Here is a 12,146-nt window from a genome sequence, read left to right on the forward strand (position 1 = left end):
GTTTAAAACATACATACAGCAAATGCATTTAAAACCAGACTAAAATCCAAACAAGTGGACACTACAGTGGTACCTCGGGTTACATTCGCTTCAGGTTACAGACGCTTCAGGTTACGGACTCGGCTAACCCAGAAATATTATCTCGGGTTAAGAACTTTGCTTCAGGATGAGAACAGAAATCGTGTTCCGGCGGGGCAGCGGCAGCAGCTGGAGGCCCCATTCGCTGAAGTGCTGCTTCAGGTTAAGAACAGTTTCAGGTTAAGTATGGACCTCCGGAAAGAATTAAGTACTTAACCCGAAGTACTACTGTAGTGGTAAAGACCCATTTATCCAGCTGACAAAGCCTGTTGGAACAAAAAAAAACTTCAATAGTTTCTGGAAAGTGTAGATAATGGGTGCCTTTCGATCTCAAGAGGGATGCTCTTCCTAAGAACAGGGACAGCCACATTAAAGCCCTGCTCTGAGTTACTGCAGAACGTGTTTCTGAGATCTTTGGAACTTGCGGCAGAAAATCTCCCACAGGTCACAGGGAACTACGGGCAGTTCATGAAAACCACCAGTGGTGTCCAAACTTTTTTCAAAGAGGACCAGATTTAATGAAGTGAAGGGCCGTGAGGGCCGACCAAAGTTGTTAATCTTTTTTTAGGGTTCAAGTTGTTGAGGTATTTTTAGGATTATACCCCAGGAAATAAACTGTCACAGGGGCTGGATTAAACCCACCGGCGGACTGGATTAGGCCCCCGAAACAGACTTCAGACATACCTGCCTTATACTGTACTATAACACGCTTGGTTGTTTTCAGGGTTCCACAAGAGTCTTTGCTGTTTTCCTATTCAGCATTACAAAATATTACAAAAGGAGCCATCTGTCATAAAACATGCTTTATGATAAGTTTCCTTCTTTTATCATAACGCAATATAAATAACAAAATTTTTGGTCTTGAGAGTGTGGTCTGAGAGCTTTTGGTTGGTGCTTTGGATAGTTGACGGCTTGAGAACCACTGCTTTGGGTTTTGTGATGGAAGAAAGGTGGGGAGTAAATGTAATAAAATTGGCAGTTCTCTGAATGTTGAAAGCTGGCTGCGTTTTGTTCATTACTGAAAGATATATGGATGAATATTATTTTTGTAAATTATGGAATATATATAATAAATCTAACTTATTAAAATACATTTTATACTATATTCATATCCTACATTGTAAAATAGTACATTAAAGACTCATACACTTATTATTGGCCTGAGTATTCATGATCGAGAGTAGATTTTATCAGATATATGAAGTTAGGAAGCTAGTCAGATATAGTCAAAATAAATAAAAAAACTAAAAAATTGTCCAGTAGCACCTTAAAGACTATGTTTGTTCTGGGTACAGTACAGTATAAGCTTTCGTGCGCATGCACACTTCTTCAGATACACATGCACACGAAAGCTTATACAGTACCCAGAACAAACTTAGTTGGCCTCTAAGGTGCTACTGGACGATTTTTTAGTTTTTTTATTTATTTCTACTGCGTCAGACCAACACGGCTACCAACCTGAATCTAGAGTCATATATAGGTGTAAGGACAAGTTCAAGCAGTGAAGCCAAATTGCAAAAAGCACGGGCTGCAGCAATTCTGCTACAGCTTTCACGCATGCAAATAAAGCCTGGAAATCATTCACATCAGGCGCTGGTAACCGAACCACCCAGATTTGCAAACTAGGAGGGAAAAAACATGCAAGTATGGAAAGGGTGCCAACCATAGAAATGCTGCTGTCTAGAGCTTTCCGCCAAGAGCGGCTGCTTCCCAATGAATACCAGAACTCGAGGCGCTGCGTGCCTCTCTGCCCTCGGCTGTCTCTATGGTCATTCTAGGAGGCGTCCCTTTTCCTCCCCTGTGGGCGGGCCCCGCCGCCGCCGCGTCGCGGGCGTGTGACGCGCTAGTGGCTGCGACGCTTTGCTCTGTGTGGCTCTCCCTCCCAGGCCCTGAATGCGGCCGGGCCCGGGTTGGTTTCTGCTCCCCACCTCCCGGGCCGGGCTCCCCGTGAGGCGAAGGGGCCCCATGTGAGAAAGCCGGAGACGGAAAGATGACCTCGAGGAGGTGAGCGGGGAAGAACGGCAGGCTCCGCCCCTCCGCTCTTCCTGTGGGGGATGGGGGCTTGGCCCCTCCCCACTGCTGTTGCCATGGGGACAGGTGGGGGTAGCCCCAATCCCTCAGGTCCTTAGTTGTGAGGTGGGGGGCGGCCTTTCCTTTGCCGCAGGACAGGCTATACGGGGGCGGAGAAGCAGAGAGGCTCCTTCCCCCTGCAATTAAGACAACCCCCAGGTCAAGCCTGGCGAAGAGAGCGAGCTCGTACTCTGTCTCTCCACACCATGCATTTAAAAGCACATGCAACGCCACATTTAAAGCCCATGAGATAGTCCTGGGAACTGCAGGTTGCCCAGGGTGCTGGGAATTGTAGCTCTCTCTGTGTGTTTGGACTTGCAGCTCCCAGGATTCCTTCTGGGGGCGGGGGAAGTCATGGTGTGCTTGCTTTGAATGTGTGCTTGATGTGGGTCGGCAGCCAGATTCCTTGGCCGAGTCAGCTGCAGAGATTTGTGGGGACCTTGCTGGACTGTGTGTAGGGGAGGGAGGGGACTTTGGAGGCCAGGAACACCGATGTTCCCAGAACATATAAGCCAGGGGCTTTACAAGGCTTAAAGGTTCACGGGCAGCCAAGCAACCCATGTTCCAAGGAAAGGTGGCTTTGGGAATCTACATCCTCTCTCATCTTTTGCATAATTCAGTGTGCTCTTATCACTTCACCTGTCTCTACTACACCATACACCAAAAAGTTTCCCTCAGCAAACTACAGTTCCCATGATTCTTTGGGGAAAGTCATGTGTTTTAAATGTGTGTTGGATGTGCTTTAAAGGCATGGTGCAGATCTGCCCTGCCTCTTCACAGAAAAGCTCCTCACTGCAAGATGTGGCTATCATCTTTAAATGTCTATGGCTGTTCTTTGCTCTCTTGTTTTGGTAATGTGGTTGGCTGTTTTGTTTTTGATCCTTCTTCGTGCAATGCATTACTAATTTGTGGAATTTTAAACTATGAATCTGTTTCTTGCTGTATTGTTGTGCTGGGTGTTTTCGGTGTTTTAAATATTTCCCAGAAGCCCTAAAAGGTAGGGTGGAAATGTCTTAATAAAATTTCCCACTGCCAGATGGGGTGGTGACCACTAGCTGTAGAAGGGGATTTTAGGCAAATTAAGAACCGAAGAAGAACCCTGCAAAAGCTAACCTAGTCTAGCATCCTATTCATAATGGGCAGCCAGATGCCTTGAACAATTTGGAATGTGTCATTGAACTGTCATAGTGCCCCTCGCTTGTCTGTTATTGGAGTGTTGAAAACTCAGACTTTTGTATTGCTGGAATGTTGCCTCCTGTAACAAAGGTATCCTGTTCTCGCAGTGGCCAGCCAGATGTTTCTGGACAGCCTGAGTGCAACAGCATCCTCCCAGCTTGTGATTCTCAGCAACTAGTGTTCAGAGGCATTCTGCCTCCTACAGTGGAATTAGAACATAGCTAATATGACTGTTCTTTGATATCCTTATTCTCTAAGAATTTGTCTATACAGTGGTACCTCGGGTTACATACACTTCAGGTTACATACGCTTCAGGTTACACACTCCACTAACCCAGAAATAGTGCTTCAGGTTAAGAACTTTGCGTCAGGATAAGAACAGAAATCAGGCTCTGGCGGCAGCAAGAGGCCCCATTAGCTAAAGTGGTGCTTCAGGTTAAGAACAGTTTCAGGTTAAGAACAGACCTCCGGAACGAATTAAGTACTTAACCCGAGGTACTACTGTACCCTTTTTAAAGCCATACAAGTTGGTAGCCATCACTACATCTTGTAATGAATTTCATAGTTTTGACTATGTGATGTATGAAGAAGCACCTACGGTACTTTTGACCTCATTGGACAGCCCTAAGTTCTCATGTTATGAGAGCTGGATAAACACTTTCTCCACACATTATTTTAGTGATGGTTGTGTGAAATCTCCAGGTTCAGAGGCAGTCTGTCCTGAATGTCAGTTGTTGGGGGACAACAGAGAGTGCTTATGCCCTGCCTTGTCTTGTGGTCATCTTTCTGCCAACTCTGAGAAGTAGGTTGATGGACCAGAAACAGCTTTGGTCTGATCTTTCAGGGCTGCCATTAAAGTCTTATGGGCAAATGAGAACAGTGCCCAGGCATTTTGGTTGTAAGTGGTTGAAAGCCAGGTGCAAAATGGCTCGTTTCAAACACCTCCCAATACTAAAATTTGTCAGTTTTGTATTCCATACCCTCCTGGTCACATTTTTTGATTGGATGCTATCTCAGTTCTTTTTAAATACCAGTTCTACTCCGGCATTGCCAAGCATATTCATTTTTAATTCCTGCTCTTGTTTTATTGATAAGAGCCCTTTATATTTCCTTATATTCCCCATTATAGGTGAGGTATAACCTGTCATACATTGGATTACATTAGCAAATAATTTCAAAAAAATGCTTCCTGCAGGCCCGCCACCATTTTCTTCTTCTCTGTATTTGTAAAATGGCATAGCCTGCCTCAGACCCTAGAATCAGGGTGGTATATCAGCCTTAAATGAGTGTCTGACGTCTGAGTGCTGTTGTTCCGATCACATTTCCGGAACCACTTGGCATAACTTGTTGGCCTACGGCTGACTTGATACACCCCCAAATCCTTCTATTTTTGGCCATTGACAAAATGCCGCTTCCCACTTTGAGCCAAATATACCTGGAGCCCCAGATAGCCTCGGGACAAAAGTTACAAATAGAGCAGCCACCTCGGCCAGTGACTGCCGGAACTCCCATTCTTCCTCTGGGTTCCATTAGATGGGTTGAGTCTGGGGCTTTTTATGGTCTCTGCTTCAGGTTTTCAAAATGGCTCCTTTAAATCCCACAGCCAAACCCCCACAAAATTCTGTGGCAGCCATTAAGATTTTGCCAGGTGCTGTTAGCTTGCATTTCATAATCTGTGAAATGGAAAAATGTTGCTGGTGGGCTGTGATGGTGGGTGGTAGAAGGTCAGAGGAAAAGAGGTATTGAAAAAGAATGGGCAGTGTGGGGAATGGTGAGAAGTGATTTTCAAGCTGCCCCCTGCCCCTCACAGCCCCATTTTGCATCAACTTGCCTGCTGAAGAACATTTGTCTATCAGAAGTCTTGAAGGCCACAGAGGATGATGAGGAATTTCCGAGGTGCATATTCAGTGGTTCATATAGAGAAGCCTTTGCCAACTTGGTGCCCTCCCGTCAGCCTGGTGGGAGTTGTAGTCTAGGTTGGCAAAGACTGATGCTGAGCATTGGTAGATTGGTTGTGATGGGCAAGCTGAAGCTTGCCTGCTGTTGCTGATTCCTTTTTGTAATCAAGGAACGTCTGGTGAGGTTTTATGAAATGTGGTTTTGACCAGTTCAGATTACCGGTAATTTCCAACCAGAGTTTGTTCTACCCATGGTTTACACTTGATTTTTGAAAGCCGCCCTGAGAACGTTTCTGTCTAAAGGGTGGGATAAAAAGGTAAAGGAGACCCCTGATCATTAGGTCCAGTCGTGCCCGACTCTGGGGTTGCGGCGCTCATCTCCCTTTATTGGCCGAGGGAGCTGTCGTACAGCTTCCAGGTCATGTGGCCAGCATGACTAAGCCGCTTCTGGCGAACCAGAGTAGCGCACGGAAATGCCGTTTACCTTCCCGCCGGAGTGGTACCTATTTATCTACTTGCACTTTGACATGCTTTTGAACTGCTAGGTTGGCAGGAGCAAGGACTGAGCAACGGGAGCTCACCCCATCGCGGGGATTCGAACCGCCGACCTTCTGGTCAGCAAGTCCTAGGCTCTGTGGTTTAACCCACAGCGCCACCTGCATCCTGTAAAGGGTGGGATAGAAATGCTATAAATAAATTAACAAACAAACAAATAACAATGATTGATTCTAAGCTATGGTTTGTGGTCCACGTGGCTTGAATAGTTTCGCTCTTCGTTCCATGAGGATCCCTGGATCCTTTTTTTTTAATGAGGTTTTTATTATCTCCCCCAATAAAACAGTAAAATAGCAGGTACAAAAAATACAAAAAAGTCCTTTCTTAAAAGAAATTCTTAGCCCTTACCACCCACAGAAGTTCTTACCTGAACTCTTTACTTTCTCCTCCCAGCCTCGCACCCTGGGAGGCCGTCATTTTCCTATCTCTCATCCAGGGCCCTCCATCAGCTCATGAGTATACAAATTAGAACCTTAATAAAGGCCACAGACATAGGACTCTAAAGAAAGAAGAAAATAAAGAAGGAAATGGATAATAAGAAGAGAGGAAAGAAAAAGAAAATAAGCTTTAAAAGCCAAAAGAAAAATAAACATTTGAGAAAGATACAAAAACAAAACTTCCAATTTTACATCTGCCAGTTACATAAAAAAGAGGCGTGTTTAAATCATTCAATCCATGCTAACATCTGTCTTCTCTGCTTTCTGTTATTTGCTTCAAGTAACGGTGTCTCAGAATCATTCATTTCTTTTCATCATGAAAAGTCCAAGACCCACTGTCAAAGATCCCTGGATCCTATTCCAAATATCAGCCAACATTTCAAACCATGGATTGACAATTTAGATTAATGCTAAACCACACCTTGGCCCAAAGGACTGCAAGCCAACTCCAGGGGCTGTGGCTTCAGATCCTGGTTTGGCATACACTTACAAGTCATTACCACCCACCCCCTGCGTGTCCCGATGGTGCTGGTTCAAAAATCAGAGAAACCGTGGTTTGGTTTTAAATCTGAAGCAATTCCACTGAACTGGTGGAAGCCCAAGACAAGTGGGGTAGAAAGGAAGAGAGAAGAACCGGGGAGCACACATAGCTAGTGTAGAGTTCCCTGTGCGATTCCATTTGCATGAATTTCTTGGTAGTATTTTTTTTTTTAAACAGGGTTCTTGCTGGCCTCCCCCATCCCCAAAGTCTAAATCTAGATTGCAAGTTCATCAGGGCAGGGACCTGGCGCTTTGTTCTGTTACTCTAAACTAGGCTTCCTCAACCTCATCCCTCCAGATGTTTTTGGCCTACAAATGATCCCTAGCTAGCAGGACCAGTGGTCAGGGATGATGGGAACTGTAGTCTCAAAACATCTGGAGGGCTGAGGTTGAGAAAGCCTGCTCTAAGCACTGCACAATGGTGGCAGTATATAAATATCTTAATTACCAATGAGAATAACTCATTAGGCTTTTCAGGAATCTTGAGTCTTTGCCCCAGGGTGGGAAGTGCAGCCTAAGCCAAAATGTTGGCTCAAGTTAGCCGTATTTCTAAAAATAAGTCAGACAGCCCTGACAGCATAGGCGGCAAACGCTGGGTGAAAGGTGCTGTTTGCGTGGAGGCCTTCGCTGGCAAGGTGCTATATTAGTCACGGGAAAGGATGGTTGTGGGTGGCTAAGACCAAGAGGATATATGGAGGGCACTTGCAAGGTATTCCCAGGCTGGGATGGCATTGAGTCTTTGCGAAGTCTGCCAGCTCAACGCTTCAGAGGAATCCTTTGGAGCTGAACCTTCTAAAGGCAGGAGTGGATTCCCCATCAGCTTTCGCGGCTGCATTTGTGAAGCATGAGGTTGTAACTTCCCTGTTGGTTTGTCTTACTCTGTTTGAAGTCTCGGTTGGCAATGCAAATCCTTTTCATGGGGCTTCTCCCACAAATGAAAGCCTTATAACTTAGAGAGAGAGAAGGGAGATTTTGCCCCACATAGTCTTGCCATTGCATTTACTTTACTCAGGCATGCAAACAGCTGCTCGCCTGTGGCGATCAGGTGCTACCTGCAGGGGAGCATCTGTAAATGGCAGGTGGGCTGGTTCTCTTTCCTTTCAGGTTATCAGCACGCCATGGGACTCCTGACCATTAGGTCCAGTTGTGGCCGACTCTGGGGTTGCGGCGCTCATCTCGCTTTATTGGCCTAGGGAGCCGGCATTCAGCTTCCGGGTCATGTGGCCAGCACGACTAAGCCGCTTCTGGTGAACCAGAGCAACGCACGGAAACGCTGTTTACCTTCCCGCCAGAGCAGTACCTATTTATCTACTTGCACTTTGACATGCTTTTGAACTGCTAGGTTGGCAGGAGCAGGGACCGAGCAACGGGAGCTCACCCCATCGCGGGGATTCGAACCACCGACCTCCTGATCGGCAAGCCCTAGGATCTGTGGTTTAACCCACAGCGCCACCCGCGTCCCTTCAGCGTGCCATAGATGACACAAAAGTAAAGGAAGGGCCGTGCTGCAGTGGAAGCACAATGCTTTGCATTTAGAAGCACCTGGGTTCAATCCCTGGCGTCTCAGGTAGGGCTGGGGAAGGCTCTGGTCTGGAATGCTGGAGCACTGCTGCCGGTCAGTGTAGACAATATTGAACCAGATGGGCCACAAGCATATTCAATGTGTAAAGAATATGTTTTTGTTTTAAGAGGACTAGTAGTATGAGGATTTGTTCGGTTTTGCTAATGACTTAGATGGCTAAAACGTGGCTTTTTTGTTCCTGCGGGAGGGACCCCATTCTTTCTCTCTCTCTCTTTTTTAATGGTATTTTTTATTAATTTTAACATATAAATTATAAAATGTACCACAAAACTTATCACTTATACAATCTTTTTGGACTTCCATCAGCACCTCTGATGATCCACCGTTTTAACCACTTCTTACGCATTTCTTAACTTTATATTGCCTTTACATCTCTTAACAAATCATCCTCCCCCTTATCCATTTTTACAATACTTCTAATAATACTCCTCACAAAACGTCTTGCAACCCTACAAATGTTGTCAGTTCTTCACAATTACTTTTCTAATTGTCCGTAAATTTACTCCAGTCTTCTGTGAATTTCTGGTCTTGCCGGTTTCGAATCCTTCCTGTTAGTTTATCTAATTCTGCATAGTCCATTAACTTCATCCTCCATTCTTCAATCGTCGGTAACTCTTCTTGCTTCCATTTTTGGGCCAATAATATTCTTGCTGCTGTTACTGCATATAAAAAGAGCTTACATTCCTTTCTATTTATATCACTCCCCACCATTCTTTCTCTTTTTAGATGGTTTCACCCAAATATTACCGGAGTGGAGGCAGAGAACCTCCTGCTGACACGAGGAGTAGATGGCAGCTTTCTGGCCCGGCCCAGCAAGAGCAACCCTGGGGACTTCACCCTTTCAGTTCGGTGAGTCAATAGTTTTGCATGCAGGAGATCCTAGGGTCAGTCCCATTCAATCTCCATTTGACAACCTTACTAAGACCTCTTTCATCAGGTGGTTGGCCTAGAGTATATGTATGCAAATATAGCCATAGTTTCATTGTGTGGTGAACCAGCAACCCCTTTCCTTTCTCCCTTTGGAGGTTGAGAAGCCCAGTTTCTGAAGAGGGCAGCGAAGCGGGAGGAGGGAGCCTGGCCTGAGTTCAGAGGCCTTTGAGAGCCACTGCCAATTGTTTCCTGCTTGGCAGGGGGTTGGACTCGATGGCCCTTGTGGTCTCTTCCAACTCTATGATTCAATCAGATAATTTAGATAAGCGGTGGGAAACTTGCCGCCTTCCCAGTGTGGCTGGATTCCCCTTCCCATCAGCATCCGACTAAACATCAGGAATGACTTTCTGACAGTAAGAACGGTTAAACAGTATCCCTTGAAAAGTTGTGGACTCTCCTTCCTTGGAGATTCTAAAGCAGAGGTCAGATGGCCATCTTGTCAGGGATTCTTTAGCTGGATTCCTGCATCGCAGGGGGTCAGACTTGATGACCCTCAGGGTCCCTTTCAACTCTATAATTTTTGTATTTATTCTATGAACATACTTGAACACTAATTGCAGGAGAATCATCTTTGTCGTTAGCACCCAAAAAACTTGTAGAACCTTGGGAGAAGGTTAAAGACACTTGCTTTTTGTCGCTCTCGCTCACTGCAGGCAGTACATTTAAAAACAAAAGCAGAAAACACAGGCACTGAGCTCAGCTTGGTGCCCCAAGCGGCCTCTTCACCCATATCCAAGCCCGGCCCTGACGGGGACAGTTGGGTCTGACTTGATACAAGGCAGCTCCATGTGATCATATATGCATTTGTGTAAGTCGGCTTTCTTGCTGTCTCGACCAGGCGGAATGGAGCAGTCACCCACATCAAGATCCAGAATACAGGCGACTACTACGACCTCTATGGAGGGGAGAAGTTCGCCACCTTGGCAGAGCTGGTGCAGTATTACATGGAACATCACGGGCAGCTCAAGGAGAAGAACGGCGACGTGATCGAGCTGAAGTATCCGCTCAACTGTGCTGACCCCACGTCTGAAAGGTGGGAAAGCCGGGAGTTGTGCGAGGAGGCGGCTGGGCACCAAACAGGATGATTTCCTGGGGATAGGGCATGACGATTGTGGTGGCGTCAAGCAGTGGCGGAGGAACCCTCTCCGGCACCTGGGGTGGGGCAGCCCGTACGGAGTGCGCATATGTGGCATCCCGTACAGACTGCACACATGCAGCATCCTGTGTGTGCGCACTCCGTACGGGATGCCGCACATGCGCAGTCGTGCCGCTTGCATGGCGACCATACAGGCTGCCGCGCAAGTGGCATCCCATATGGATTGCACATGTGCTGCATCCCGTACGGACTGCATATGTGTGGCATCCTGCACGGAGTGCGCATGCGTGGCAGCCTGTATGGTCGCTGTGAGGCAGCCTGTATGGACAGTGCTCGAGAGCGGCAGCCCGTACGGATGCTGGACGCCATCAGCCAATCTACAGCTGGGGGGATGCAGGGGCCATCTTGCCCCCCCCGAATGGCACCCGGGGTGGCCCGCCCCCAACTTCGTACGCCCCTGGCGTCAAGGTAGCCCCTGCAAGTTCTGGGTGTGGCCAGTGTTAGCATTAATGGTCTAGGTGCAAGCAGGCCCAGCTTCTCCCTGAGTCAGGCCTACTGGTAAACCAAGCCCATCAGCAGCTTTACAGGGCTAGGAGAGACCCTGTTGCTCTCTTGGGTCATCTGATTCCTCCTGAGTTTGACGCTGCAGGACCACCCTTTGGCCCCTCAGTGGTGGCTCTGCAGCGAAGCAGAACTCAGGCGGTAGCTCACCCTGCTTATGCACTGCCTTTTCACCTTGCTTTTATGTCCTTTAAAATATTTTTAGCTATACAGTAAGCCCGCAACTTACACACATTTAACTTGTGTGCATTCAGCTTTACATGCTTGGCAAACAAATACTGTATTTTTTGCTCTATAAGACTCACTTTTTCCCTCCTAAAAAGTAAGGGGAAATGTGTGTGCGTCTTATGGAGCGAATGCAGGCTGCGCAGCTATCCCAGAAGCCAGAACAACTGCGCGGCGATCCCTCTTGTTCTGGCTTCTGAGATTCAGAATATTTTTTTCTTGTTTTCCTCCTCCAAAAGCTAGATGCGTCTTGTGGTCTGGTGCGTCTTATAGAGCGAAAAATACGGTTGATAATTTTTTTAAAGAGAGGACGGGTGCCTGGGAAAAAGACTTCGGCAATTCCATCTGCCATCGAACCCTGTGTGTTTTGACAATACATGATTTTGGCTTTAGGCACAGTACCCGGAACGTAACCCCCCGGGTAACCTGCGGGCTTACTGTAATTTAGCTGTTTCCTAAAATTTATGTACCGCTTGATTGTGATTTGCATGAAGGAAAAGAGAAAAAAATTATCAGTAAAAACAGATAAATCAACTATTTAAAACATTTTAAAAAATAAAATCAGTGATAAACAGAAAACAGATTAAAACAAGTGTCTGCATTATATGTATCTGAATAGGCTTGCCTAAAAATGTTTCTGGCATGCGCTGAAAGGAGTACAGTCATACCTCAGGTTGAAGTAGCTTTGGGTTGAGCATTTTCGGGTTGCGCTCTGCGGCGACCTGGAAGTAACGGAACGCGTTACTTCTGGGTTTCACCGTTCGCACATGCGCAGATGCTCAAAATGACGTCATGTGCATGCACGGAAGCGGCGAATCGTGAGTCGCGTCCTCACAGACGCAGGTTGTGTTCGCTTCAGAAACGGATCCCGTTCGCATCCAGAGGTACCACTGTACAGTGGTACCTCGGGTTAAGAACTTTATTCATTCTGGAGGTCCATTCTTAACCTGAAACTGTTCTTAATGTGAGGTACCACTTTAGCTAATGGGGCCTGCCAC

At 46.6% G+C, this 12,146-nt stretch overlaps 1 protein-coding gene across 1 annotated transcript in view; it reads left to right on the forward strand.

The window, feature by feature from the left end:
• The first annotated feature begins 1,908 nt into the window (after positions 1-1,908).
• Positions 1,909-12,146, forward strand: part of PTPN11 (protein tyrosine phosphatase non-receptor type 11) — a 28,625-nt gene continuing 18,387 nt past the window's right edge. Inside the window, exons 1-3 of the mRNA XM_082230110.1 lie at positions 1,909-2,082; positions 9,063-9,185; positions 10,105-10,299. Of these exons, the coding sequence (XP_082086236.1) occupies positions 2,069-2,082; positions 9,063-9,185; positions 10,105-10,299 (332 nt within the window). The 5' untranslated portion in view covers positions 1,909-2,068. The remainder of the gene's footprint in view (positions 2,083-9,062; positions 9,186-10,104; positions 10,300-12,146) is intronic.

Source organism: Podarcis vaucheri, assembly GCF_965113315.1.
Source record: "Podarcis vaucheri genome assembly, chromosome: 7".
Classification (NCBI taxonomy): Eukaryota; Metazoa; Chordata; class Lepidosauria; order Squamata; family Lacertidae; genus Podarcis; species Podarcis vaucheri.